At 39.1% G+C, this 13827-nt stretch overlaps 1 protein-coding gene across 1 annotated transcript in view; it reads right to left on the bottom strand.

Moving 5' to 3' along the window:
* Window positions 1-1065: 1065 nt before the first annotated feature.
* The window catches only part of LOC106135615 (uncharacterized), a 37289-nt gene continuing 24527 nt past the window's right edge, over window positions 1066-13827 (bottom strand). Inside the window, exons 10-20 of the mRNA XM_060952771.1 lie at window positions 13150-13331; window positions 12330-12465; window positions 10643-10807; window positions 9610-9704; window positions 8686-9252; window positions 7264-7380; window positions 6879-6945; window positions 5462-5568; window positions 4344-4499; window positions 3265-3403; window positions 1066-2634 (exon numbers count right to left, since the gene is read on the bottom strand). Of these exons, the coding sequence (XP_060808754.1) occupies window positions 1509-2634; window positions 3265-3403; window positions 4344-4499; window positions 5462-5568; window positions 6879-6945; window positions 7264-7380; window positions 8686-9252; window positions 9610-9704; window positions 10643-10807; window positions 12330-12465; window positions 13150-13331 (2857 nt within the window). The 3' untranslated portion in view covers window positions 1066-1508. The remainder of the gene's footprint in view (window positions 2635-3264; window positions 3404-4343; window positions 4500-5461; window positions 5569-6878; window positions 6946-7263; window positions 7381-8685; window positions 9253-9609; window positions 9705-10642; window positions 10808-12329; window positions 12466-13149; window positions 13332-13827) is intronic.

Below are 13827 nucleotides of genomic sequence, written 5' to 3'. Positions count from 1 at the left end.
ATTCTACCGTTAAGCCAAACAGCTGAACGTGGTCTATCAGTCTTTTCAACACTGTTGGCTCTGTCTACCCCGCAAGGGATACAGATGTGATTATATGTGTGAATTTCCCCTTAACCTGTCAATTTGCATTGGCCGGAGGGAATATCGTTTTCGCATACAAATGTTGTGTCACCGCCATTTTACTTTCTATTCCGTTCACTGAGAAAATATACGCTGAAGATGTATCGCAAGCATGATTCCATTCAATTCAATGTAAAATTTCTATCAATACACACTATTAATAAAAAGATAAGTATTTTTGTACGTTTGTAACGAATAACCTCGAAAACCACTAGACTTTCACAAAATTGATCAAAGGCAAACACGTAGAATAGACCTTTGGGAGTGACATAGACTATCCTGGAACTTCCCACGGGAGTGAAGCCTCGCGACAATGCTAGTCAGTATGTATGTAAAACAATTCCGTTGCTGAGTGAGTGTCTAGCTACTTGAACATAAAAGTGCCGTGTGGTTCCCGGCACCAAAAAAGAATAGGACCACTCCATCTTTTTCCCACGGATGTCCTAAAAGGCGACTAAGGGATAGGCTAATAAACTTGGGATTCCTATTTTAGGCGATGGGCTAGCAACCTGTCCCTATTTGAATCTCAATTCTATCACTAAGCTAAACAGCTGAGCGTGGCCTACCAGTCTTTTCAAGACTGGTGGCTCTGTCTACCCCGCTAGGGATATAGATGTGATCATATGTATGTATGTAAGTTCTTTATCTGGTCAAGGGGTGCACTAAGAGGCACTAAGAGACATACATATATCCGTTGCGGGGTAAACAGAGCCTTAAAAAGACTGATAGGCTTCGCTCAGCTGTTTGGCTCAGTGATTAAATTAATTTAATGGGTACGTAGTATTTTCGCTGTAGGTGAAATAAATATACAAAATATAATTGAGAAACTATTTTTATTGATAAAAAATATAAATTTATATTCTTATTATTAAAAATATAATATTGTCGGTAACTTTTTCAACATCACAAAGCTTATTGATTATAATTAATTATTTAGACCAAGAATTGATTGCACGAAATTCTTTTTTAATAATTATTTATTTATTTAATATCATGCCTATGCTAAATAAATATAATTAAATGTTGTTTATTTTTCACTTAATCTAAATAAAAAAGTAAGCATCGTCATTTTAACCCAAACAAATTAATTTTGGGTCAAATTGACAATAAATAAATCGATCCACTTATTTTATCCATATTATCACAGAGCAAATGATATTCACGCCTGATCGCCGCGAACTTCTTAACTCTGTGCAAATAATTATTTTAAATAAAATTAATACTGTAACCTTGACCTAAATTAATATAATAGCCGAACAAATTATTTGCCCTAAGGATCTTTATTTTAATGATTCATCAAATCTACTGTGATTTGATGAATCATTAAAATAAAGATCCTATTCGAATTAAAATTAAACTCAAACGTCAAAATACTATTCGAATTAAAATTAAACTCTCCTGGCAGTTTCTATCTCCGGTTTCGAGCTTCTCTCTCTTTCTAACAGCCGTCTCCTCACTTCGTTAGGGTTATACCTCTTTCTGTAAACCCTACGTACTCTCCTCACAGGATTCACATTTCTTGGTTGTATAATCTTCTTCTTCCCAAAAGTGCTGTTAGTTATAACCGAAGGCGCTCTTGCGTCGTCCAAATGCCTAAAATTTTTAGGTTTTCTCGTGGAATTAGAGAAAATATCGCGTTGTTCCCTGATCGTTGCATCATAAAACACCTTCCCATTAACAATAGCCTTCCTTATATTTTCTGTAGTACTCAAAACTCTTGGAGGCCGAACGAATGTTGTCTCACTCACTTCTAAACTTTTGTCTATATTTTTCTCCCTCTGTATTTCATCCTTAGTCACTTTTTGGATAATACCCCTCCTCTCTGTTGTAGGGAATTTGTTGCCGAAATTAAAATCAACTGTATCTTTATCAACTGCAATGCTTTTGGCTTCCAAATCTTTTTGAGAACGCTTCTCTAATATAAGTTTGGATCCACGACGCGATGCCAATAATCTTCCAATAGCCTCTATCTGTCTCTCTTCTGCCTCAAGAGTCTTTAAATCAGATTTTTTATCTCCTTTTGTCGCATCTTCTATATTTAAAATTTCAATAGAAGAAAAGTCATCTAACTTATCATCTATACCTTTAATATTTTCACTTTCTTTCTCAACTTTCGTATCAGTTTTAACAGTTTCCACGATAGAATTGTTTGTTTTTGTAACATCCTCCTCTTTCAATTCTGGCTTAGGATCTTCTTTTTTAATTTCAACTTTGGGAGTAATAGTTGTTGTAACTTTTTCATTATTCAATTGGAATATGTCAGGTTTAGGTTTCTCATCGAAATCTTTGGTTCGTTCGTCTCTTTGACTTCTGCCCTCTAATTTCAAATCAGGTTTTTCAGTAGTTCTTACAACTGGTGGTGGTGGGGGTGGTGGTACATCTCTTTGGGGGTTATTCTGATTGATTTCTGGCCGGGGATTGTACCTTTCAGTGGTCGTGGGTTGGGTTTCATTATATCTGAAGTAAGTCATGTTAGGTGGAGGACCTTTATGTAAATACGCGACTGGCCAATATCTGAAACAGTATAGATGATTCATTAGTATTGTAATGTCCTGATTTATTATGTTTTGTATAACCAAATTACGATTTTTTTTATTTAGTTTACATTTTCTATTCTGTAGAGGTATTAAGCGTTCTAGCTCTCATTGTCCTCAATTCCTTTTTGCGAATATAGTAGTCACATAATATAGCTTTTCTGCACAACAACTTGTTATAAATTTTAGCACACTATTGTGTTTTTCTATACCGTTGTCCACATACATATAGTCACGTCTATATTCCTTGCGGGGTAGACAGAGCCAACAGTCTTGAAAATAATATAGGCCACGTTCAGCTGTTTGGCTTAGTGATCAAATAAGATTTCAATAGTGACAGGTTGCTAGCCCATCGCCTAAAAGAAGAATACAATATACCTAATACAAATTTTCTTTATTGTCAATAACATCATTACATGAGTACCTAGTTAAAACATTAAAACATACATTATAAATCCCAAGTTCTATAAGACCTGTGTCCCTTAGTCGCCTTTAACGACATCCAAGGGAAAGAGACAAAATATATTTTTGGACTGTTATAGTCTGCGCGAAAACCTGGTTTTATCTCTTATTTAGTACTAGTATTAATAAAATCGCCCGAGAATCAAACCTTGGCACTCCCAATCCAACAGGCACGGGTGGCTCCAGCTCCTGATCAGTGACAGGAACCCATTGTCCACTCGGAGGGGGAGGGTACCTGTGTCGGTACTTGATGTAGGGGGGGCTTGACATCGGGACGCGGGTGTATCCTGGAAATATACATTGTATCATCTTCTCTGCTGGTTTGGTGAAAACATACACACATATAGTCACGTCTATATCCCTGGCGAGGTAGACAGAGCCAACAGTCTTGAAAAAATAGAAGACCACGTTCAGCTGTTAGGCTTAATGATAGAATTGAGATTCAAATAGTGACAGTTTGCTAGCCCATCGCCTAAACGATGACCCAAGTATATAAGCCTATCCTTTAGTCGCCTTTTACCATATCCATGGGAAAGCGATGGAGTGGTCCTATAGTTTTTTATATTTGTGTCGGGAACCACACGGCATAGTTATAGTGAAAACATAGTCAACTCAAACACAAAATTTTAATCCATTATTCTTCCACCTGGAGTTAGTCCCGGTTACATCCTAACCTTTCTGGAGAGGAACCCGGGGTGTGCCTTTACGACCATGATCTTGGTGGATGATGATGATGATGCAAAATCCATGATCTGATGAGATGAAGATGCCATGATCATGACAAGTTGAATCAAGTCTTCCCACGAAGTGACTCCCATCTGTCCTCCACAATCATTGCAGAGCAACCTCATACATATTAGATCATGGTTACACATTTAGTTGCTTGAATGTGTAGGTTTCTTCACGATATTTTCTAACCGTAAGAACCTCCATTCGTGTAGCCAGTAATCAACTCTCAGTCAAGATGATGCAGGCTGCAGTTTAAATAATACTAGAGGCCGCCCGCGACTTCGTCCGCATGGAAACCCTATCAATCCCGCGGGAACTCTGGGATAAAAAGTAGCTTATGTGTTATTCTGGGTCCTCAGCTAACCACAAACCATATACATTTCATCGTAATCGCTACAGTAGTTTTTGCGTGAAGGAGCAACAAACATCCATACTGACATCATGACATACTCACAAACTTTCGCATTTGTAAAGTAGGATAAAGAGGAAGATTCATACCCGGCAGAGGATTTCCAAACTTATCATAATACGCTTGAGGTCCATTCTTGTACAACTCGTCCCAATATCTGCGGTCGCTCTCAGATAAATATGGTCCTGGGGGCCGGTTCCTGTCGCTGTAGGGACGCTCCCAGCGGCTCGGGTACGGCTGATTTTCTGCAATTGATATAAAGAATAAATTTAAATGCAACAGATGCTCTTAAGGTGAGGGAAAACATCGCGAGGAAACCTGCACATTCAGGCAACTGGATGATTAACCGTGTCACAACTTGACTCACCCAACCTAGGATCCACGTCTTTAAAAAAGGAAAACAATTTAATAAATTATTTTATATTTATATTTATTACCTATATTTTATATTTATTACCTACATATGTTACTGATCTATGGTGAACGATGTGTATACCTGTAATTGGTGTTTTCACAAGAACAATATGTAAGTGTGTCCCTGTCATTGAATGTAATGTGTAAACACTGTTGGTGTACCAATTAAATAAATAAATAAAACAAAGATTTTGTCTTAGCGAAGAAGTGTTCAACATCCTCAGCCTTAAATGGCTGCCTATATCTTTTTTCGCACCACCTGTACCCACAGTTTGGTCCAAAGTAGAGGTGACTGTCAAAGAATGTCCTGGCATCGAGTCCATCTTTTGTAAATAATGATGTGAGGTTCCCGGCACTAATAGAAAAATAAATAGAATCACTCCATCTTTTTCCCATGGATGTCGTAAAAGGCGACTAAGGGATAGGCTTAGAAACTTGAGATTCTTCTTTTAGGCGATGGGCTAGCAACCTGTTACTATTTGAATCTCAATTCTATCATTACGCCAAATAGCTAAACGTGGCCTATTGGTCTTTTTGAGACTGTTGGCTCTGTCAACCCCGCGAGGGATATAGACGTGTTTATATATATGTTTGTATTAACTTTGTGATGTCACGCCTGGATTTTACAGCCTGCCTCTTCTACTTGGACACAACAAAGGCAGAATAGCCAAACATTTGTTACCAATTTCTGTAAGACACTCGCTTGCTTAAATACGCATAACAAAAAATTGACTCGTTCTTTTCTTCTGTAACAGAAAACAGAAGCTTAAAGGAATGTAGATTTCCCACTTGCCTTTTGGCCCGTGCGCCTGCGACGGATGAGGCACATTGTGTTGGTGGTAAGGGTAATACTTGTCACTACACGGCCGCCATTGATCCTCGTTTGGTCCTACGTAGCACCTAAAATAGATTGAACATTGAAGTTTGTTGGGTAGTATTCACTTCTTTCCTATTATCTATACTAATATTATAAAGCTGAAGAGTTTGTTTGTTTGTTTGAACGCGCTTATCTCAGGAACTACTGGTTCGAATTGAAAAATAATTTTTGTGTTGAATAGATCGTTTATCGAGGCAGGCTTTAGGCTATATTACATCACGCTGCAACTATTGGAAGCGAAGAAATAATGGAAAATGTGGAAAAAACAGGAAAACACTTGAGGGCTTCAATGATGCCCAAAATAACTATTCCACGCGGACGGAGTCGCGGGCACAGCTAGTTAGATATAATTAAACACGCAGAGCAGTATACATCTTTTTATTCAAGAATTGATCGATGACAAAACATTCAGTGACATTATATAGATTATAAACTCCTTTCTACATACATACATACATACATAAAATCACGCCTCTTTCCCGGAGGGGTAGGCAGAGACTACCTCTTTCCACTTGCCACGATCTCTGCATATTTCCTTCACTTCATCCACATTCATAACTCTCTTCATGCAAGCTCGGCGGTTTCGGGTACTTTTGACCTGACCCTTTATCAGGACGTCCGGCGGTTTCAGGTACTTTTGACCTGACCCTTTACCAGGACGTCCTAGTATTAGCACACAATAAACGTTAGCAAGCATCGATGGACGGTGACGGGTAATCCGGTGACGGTAAATCGGATCCAATACGGGTTAGGTTTACCTGCTAAGGTTGTGGAGAACACATAAGAGTCGTTTCGTGTAAAACCTGACTTTTTCAAGATAGGATCCATGGTCATGTCTACCCCGTAAGGGATATAGACGTGACTATATGTATGTATGTATGTATGGGTATGGTTCCTCTACGAAGGTTGCAGTGGTCGGACGAAAGTCGCTTCGGGTGGAAACCAGACCCATCCAATCCAGAATCATGGTCAAAAGGCCCATGACCGCAGAGTTGTACAGTTAAACTATTGTATTGTGCCATGTGGTTCCCGGCACCAATACAAAAAAGAATAGGACCACTCCATCTCGTTCCCATGGATGTCGTAGAAGGCGACTAAGGGATAGGCTTATAAAATTGCGATCTTTTTTTTAGGCGATGGGCTAGCAACCCGTCACTATTTGAATCTCAATTCTATCATTAAGCCAAACAGCTGAACGTGGCCTATCAGTCTTTTCAAGACTGTTGGCTCAGTCTACCCCGTAAGGGATAAGGCGTGATCGTATGTATGTATGTAAACTATTGTAATAGAGTCACGAAATGAAACAGCAACAACAAAGTGTACTACAACTTACCATGGCTTGTGGAAACCTTCGCTGTACCCGCATCTGTGTGTCGGTGAGCAGCAGTAATCCCAAGAACCTGTGACAGATATATTTTGGTTTTCAAGTTTGTTTTAACTACTTTTTAAATAGTTAATCTAACGCCAACCGAGCACCGCTCGGTCGACCAGGTACAATTTCACTAACCGAGATAAGAAGTAGCCTTTTCTTTTTGAAATTTAAGTAGATTATGGGCTGTTCTGCGGATAAAAGTCAGTAAGTTAGTTAAAAACCCCAGGTACATTTTCATTAACCGAAATAAGAAGTAGTCTTTTCTTCTGGAAATTTAAGTAGATCATGGGCTGTTCTGCGGATAAAAGTCAGTGAGTTAGTTAAAGAACCCAGTTTAGGTACCCACCCACTTCCCCCCCCTCGGGCTCGCACGCCCAGTGGCCGGCGACGTGGTTGCGCGCGCACGCGCCGCCCGCGCGGCACGGCAGCCCCGACACCGTGTAGTGGCGCCAGGACACTGATACTGAAAAAAATAAACCATCTAGAACAGAATAGATTTATTTTCAAAATTGGATACAAGGTATCACTTAGTGACGTCACATCACTTAAATCTTATTATAACTACTATCATCATCAACAGTTCTCCATGGCTATAAGTCTCCTTCTGTTTGCGCCATCTTTGTCTTGACTGTTGGCTCTATCTACCCCGCATGGGATATAGACGTGACTATACAGGGTGACTTTTAATTCAACTGCATAAATTTAACTGTTAAGTGTACTCATCTAAAGGATATTTAAAAAATTAAAAGAAAAATATCGGTTCATATTTCAGAAAGTACGAAAAAAAATTGACGGCCTCTGTGGCTCAGCGGTAGTACGCTTGTCTGTGACACCGGAGGTCCCGGGTTCGAATCCCGGCCAGGGCATGATGAGAAAAGAACTTTTTCTGATTGGCCTGGGTCTTGGATGTTTATCTATATAAGTATTTATTATAAAATATAGTATCGTTGAGTTAGTATCTCGTAACACAAGTCTCGAACTTACTTCGAGGCTAACTCAATCAGTGTAATTTGTCCCGTATATATTTATTTATTTAAAAAAAAAAAAAAAAAAAAAATTAAAGTATCAAAATCCACAATCCTAAATACGTCATATCACCCCGGCCGGCGGAAAAACGACGCGTAAGATTCAGAGGTCAACGACACAATTCATTCAGCTGAGCGATCTCGACAACTCTGTACTTTACTTGATCTTGATACTAGAAAAATAATTTATTTTTCAGACATTTATTTACATGTTTTGTTTTAATTTATTTTTGTAGTATTGGTCTTTTATAAAGCATGTGACGTAGTTTTTGAGGGTTTTTAAATGTGAAAATGATGACGTTTAAATTAAATTAAAATAGGCTCAAACAGCTCAGAAGCATGGGTATAGTCTAAGTTTAAAAGGATGCAGTTGTTTTAAATGTCACCCTGTATGAATGTTTGTAGTATGTACAAGTATAATAATTATTTCAGTTTGGTAATTTTGACCATGACATGCGTGAATTCTGAGAAAAAATGAGTTTCAATTCTCTGTTTAAAGATTTTTATACAAAAAGTAGCTGTCCCGGCAAACGTTGTTTTACCATATAAATAAATTTTAAGTAATTTTTGGTTAAAAAAAAATGTTACGGGTGGACCACCCTTATCACTAAGGGGTATGAAAAATAGATGTTGGCCGATTCTCAGACCTACTCAATATGCTCACAAAATTTCATGAGAATCGGTCGAGCCGTTTCGGAGGAGTACGGGAACAAACATTGTACGTAAATATAATTTATACTTACTTGGTCCACCTTCTTCTCTGTCACCCGGGTAACCTGGTACACCCGGTCTCGGTTTTGGCGGACCATACTCGGGTCTTGGTTCCGGCAAATACCCGGGTTTACTACCAGGCGGCTCTGGAGGCGGATATCCGGGTTTGAAGCCCGAATCCGGGTAAGTAGGTTTATAACCAGAGCCGCTGGGGGGTTGAGGTATATAACCGGGTCCGCTCGGTTCTGAATACCCGGGTTTGTTTGGATACCCAGGTCCGGATATATCAGGTCGATAGCTGGGTCCATAATCCGGTCTGTCCGGGTCCGGTCTATATCCGGGTCTAAAACCGGATTCCGGATAATCCGGTCTATACACCGGTTTTGGACCGGGTTTGGGTAAGTACCCAGGTTTATAACCGGGTCCGCTTGGTTCCGGATAACCGGGTCCATATGTCGCCGGACCGGAAGGTTCAGGGTAGTTGGGTTTGAAGCTTGGACCGCCCGGTTCTGGGTAAGGCTGCGGCGGTTCCGGCCCCGGGTAGCCGGGTTTATACCCGGGACCGCTTGGGGGTCCAGATGCTGGTATGTACGGAGTTTCTGCAATGATAAAAATAATTCGTGTGGTTTCTGGAATTTTAGAACCATTCCATATATTTTTTTAAATATAAAAAGTTACTGACTAAGTGAGTTTGTATATTTTTAGAAATATATGAACTAAACTAACTAAATATAACTAAACTAAGAAATATCTTTCTAAAATATACAAACTTACTTAGTCCAACCTAAGCAATTTACTAAAATAATAATAAGTCTCGGGTCAAAGACCATACAGGTAGACATGTGATACTTATAAAAAAAATCGTAGGTAATAAAAAAATATGACCGGAATATTAAAACTAATAAAAAAAAATAAAAAAAAATTTAAAAACAAGGAAAAAAATTATAAGTATTTACCTCCAGCCGTGGGCAAGTATCCTGGTGATCCCGAACCGGTGACAGGATAGCGTTCTTCTGATGGCAGAGGTCTTGGGAGCTCATGGGATGGATTGCTGTAAATATATTTTATTAAATTAAATCAAATCCATATATGTACATATAATAAAATTGTAACTGAACTTTGTCTGTACATTGAAGATATTTAAGAAAAAAAATTATAAGTGGTCTTTTTAGAGTCTATAGAAGCCAAAACAATTTATTTTAATGTTAGTCTGTCTGTCTGTCCGACTGTCTGTCTGTATGTTTGTACGCGCATCACGCAAAATCTACCGAACGGATCTGAACGAAATTCGGCACAGATATAGTTAGTAACCTTGATTAGAATATAGGCTACTTTTTATCCTAAAATTCTATCCCATGGGGATGAAATAGGGGGTGCAAGTTTGTATGGAACTTCGTCATTTTTAAATCGATGTAAAAAACTATAAATAATTAATTATTATATTTATTATTATTACTAGAAATTTCTTTAAAATTATTTATATGGCAAAACAAAGTTGGCCGGGACAGCTAGTCAAATATATTATTGGTATGTTTATGTAGTTTAGTACTGTCATTTATTTAATTGTTCCATGTTTAATTATGTAAGTATTAGCATGTATGTTTAGTTAAATATGTTAAACGTTATTTATGCACACGCCATACCGCTCCAAAATTAATCTCTCCTCTCATGGGTCTACTGGAAGAGATTTCTTTTGAAATAAGTAGCACCTTTGCACTAGAATTACTGTAATAAATGCTTCTGTATATAATTTTGTGTACATAAATAAATAAATAAATAAATAAGTTCGTAAATTATTGGTTATTGGTTGTAACGCATTCTCAATGCTTAAAATGTGCGCTGCCTCTTTGTTATCTTATGTAGTTTTTATTAAATAAATATCTTTCCATTCCATGGATATCGTAAAAGGCGTAGCCTAAGGGGTAGCCTAAAAAACTTGGGATTCCTCTTTCTCCCATTCCAAAGTGCAGATACAAATCTTCCACTCACTCGTAATCAGAGTTCCCGTGGATCTTCCTCCAGCACTGGCCGTTGAAGAGGTCGAAGGCGAACAACCAGTCGTCAGCGGAGTGCTCGTAGTCCACTCCCCGCTGAAGGTCGAACAGCCTGACCTCTGATAGCAGGCAGTTATCAGCGCCAGGGGGGGCGTTGCTCCTGGGAATAAGAAGGTGATTTTTTTATTTATTGATTTATTTATACATACATACATATGGTCACGTCTATATGCCCTGCGGGTTAGACAGAGCCAATAGTCCTAAAAAGACTGATAGGCCACGTTCAGCTGTTTGGCTTAGTGATAGAATTGAGATTCAAATAATGACAGGTTGCAAACCCATCGCCCAAAAAGGAATCCCAAGTTTGTAAGCCTTTCCCTTAGTCGCCTTTTACGACATCCATGGGGTAAGAGATGGAGTGGTCCTATTCTTTTTTTTATTGGTGCCGGGAACCACACGGCACTATTTATTTATTTATTCTTTTATTTATTTATTTATTTATTAATGGAAGTCTTACAGTCTAATTTATATGATATATAAGTAGTGATATGTGTAGTAATATAGCAAAGTGGGTATAGTATACTTTTAGTTGGAGCAATGATCAGACTAGACCGCTTCAAGGGGAAGACCTTACTGAAGGCTGGTGTGATGCCTGGGGAACCGCACGACAGACGATGTTAAGAATAAAGAAAGAAAGAAAGTATTGAATAGAATGGAATAGATTCATTTTCAAAATTGGATACAAGGTAACATTTATTGACGTCACATCACTTATATCTAATTGTAACTACTACCGCTTCCAAATCGCACGTGTAGAAGATGCGGCGGAACAAACTACACTGTAGCATTTTCAACGGATGTCAATTTACAAATATAGATCTCTTAAATCTGAATCGTTGACGAATGCATATGGTCTACATTAAAAATATATGCTCCTATAAATATTCCAATCTGTAAAATCTTAAGAAATAAACATTTTGAATTTCAATTTGAAGTAAGTTAATTTCCCTTCACGAAATCCATTACTTCTTAAACCCCTTAGCTGCAGGACATTGCTTAATTCACACAACATACATACATACAAATCATCACGTCTATATCCCTTGCGGGATAGACAGAGCCAACAGTATTGAAAAGACTGATAGGCCACATTGAGCTATTTCACACAATGTGTAAAAAAATGCCGTGTGCTTCCCGGCACCAATACAAAAAAGAATAGGACCACTCCATGATGTCGTAAAAGGCGACTAAGGGATAGGCTTACATTGGGATTCTTTTTTAGGCGATGTGCTAGCAACCTGTCACTATATGAATCTCAATTCTATCTCAAAGCCAATTGGCTCTGTCTAACCCGCAGGGGATATAGACGTGATTATATGTATGTATACATATAATCACGTCTATATCCCTTGCGGGGTAGACAGAGCCAACAGTCTTGAAAAGACTGATAGGCCACGTTCAGCTGTTTGGCTTAATGATAGAATTGAGATTCAAATAGTGACAGGTTATTATATGTTTTTTTTATTTTTTATTATTGTATGAAAGGTCTTACAAAACATTAAGTAGGTATTAACTTAGCATAGCGAAACCACTAAGGTTTGAGATTATACTAAAAATTAAGTATTATTATAAATCAGATTGTATGTATGTATGTATTTTAAAAAAAGGGGGGGTGGACTTACGTAAAAGAGAAGCTGAGACACCGGAAAGGTGCGTCGGCGCACGCTTGACCGCACGCCCCCTCGCTCGTGACCCGCGCCTGACCGCGCACCGATGCGGTCTTCAGACGAGCAGCGCTGTCGTATTGGAGGTAGCATTCTGCAAATGCAAAAGAATTAATATAAATATAGGTGGACGTTGATTTTTAAACACCAAATGATCTCCGACTAACTTTAGCGTGTGGCTTCACTCCCTTGGGAATGTTCAGAGAAAAGCACCAGTATTCCGGAGGGTTATCAGCCAATAGTAGCGAAGAGTCTAAATCGCGCAAGCAAAGATTTGACGGATTAGAGCCGCTGTTCCCCAGACATCACACCTAGCCTGGCGGAAGATCTTCTTTTTATGGCGGTCAAACTCCCGCTAAAAGTCCAGCAGTTTTTAACTATATTCATCACATAAATGGAATATTTCCGTTACGACGTTACTGTCTTAATACATACATACATAAAATCACGCCTCTTTCCCGAAGGGGTAGGCAGAGACTACCTCTTTCCACTTGCCACGATCTCTGCATACTTCCTTCGCTTCATCCACATTCATAACTCTCTTCATGCAAGCTCGGCGGTTTCGGGTAATTTTGACCTGACCCTTTACCAGGACGTCCTTAATTTGATCAAGATACGTTCGTCTAGGTCTTCCCACTCCGACCTTTCCCTCCACACTCTCCTTGTATACCTGCTTAGTCAACCTGTTTCCATTCATCCTCTCCACATGACCGAACCATCTCAACATACCCTTTTCTATTCCCGTAACTGTCTTAATAGTTTAAAACTTCTAACTTACGAGTCTCTTTAAGTTGAGTGTCATCATACAACGCCGGCTCACACCCTCTCCCATAGTTCCCGCGGGAATACAGCTCGTGTCCAGCAGTGGGCCGCAGCCCACGGTTCACCTCCAGGGACGTGGGCGGGGATGATGTCAGGATACAGTTCTCAAGGTCATCACCGATCGTTGGGGAGTCAAATCTGTGAATGAAGAATATTGTCTGTGAAAGAAAACTCCTAACCAATTAAATGTTTCTGCTATACGTAACTGGAAATCTGGGGCATTGTATAATAGCTATAACTCCATCTCTTTCCTTTGGGCGTCGTAATAGGTGACTAGGGAATAGGCACATTCATCTGCTGTAGCTATTGCCACGATCCAATAAAGGTTAGGTTACTCTGAAAAAGTTGCGGAGGTCAGACGGGAGTCGCTTCGTGCCTAACTATCTTATCTGAAACCTGACTTCCAAATCTACGATCATGGTCTTAATTCTTCATAAGGCGCCCCAAAAAAGAATAGGACCACTCCATCTCTTTCCCATGGATGCCGTAAAAGGCGACTTAGTGAAAGTTTTTAAACTTGGGATTCTTCTTTTAGGCGAGGGGCTAGCAACCTGTTACTATTTAAATCTTAATTCTATCCTATTCTATTAAAGCCAAATAGCTGAACGTGGCCCATCAGTCTTTTCAAGACGGT

The sequence above is a fragment of the Amyelois transitella genome, chromosome 29 (genome assembly GCF_032362555.1).
Source record: "Amyelois transitella isolate CPQ chromosome 29, ilAmyTran1.1, whole genome shotgun sequence".
Classification (NCBI taxonomy): domain Eukaryota; kingdom Metazoa; phylum Arthropoda; class Insecta; order Lepidoptera; family Pyralidae; genus Amyelois; species Amyelois transitella.
This window is presented reverse-complemented; position numbering and strand designations above follow the sequence as displayed.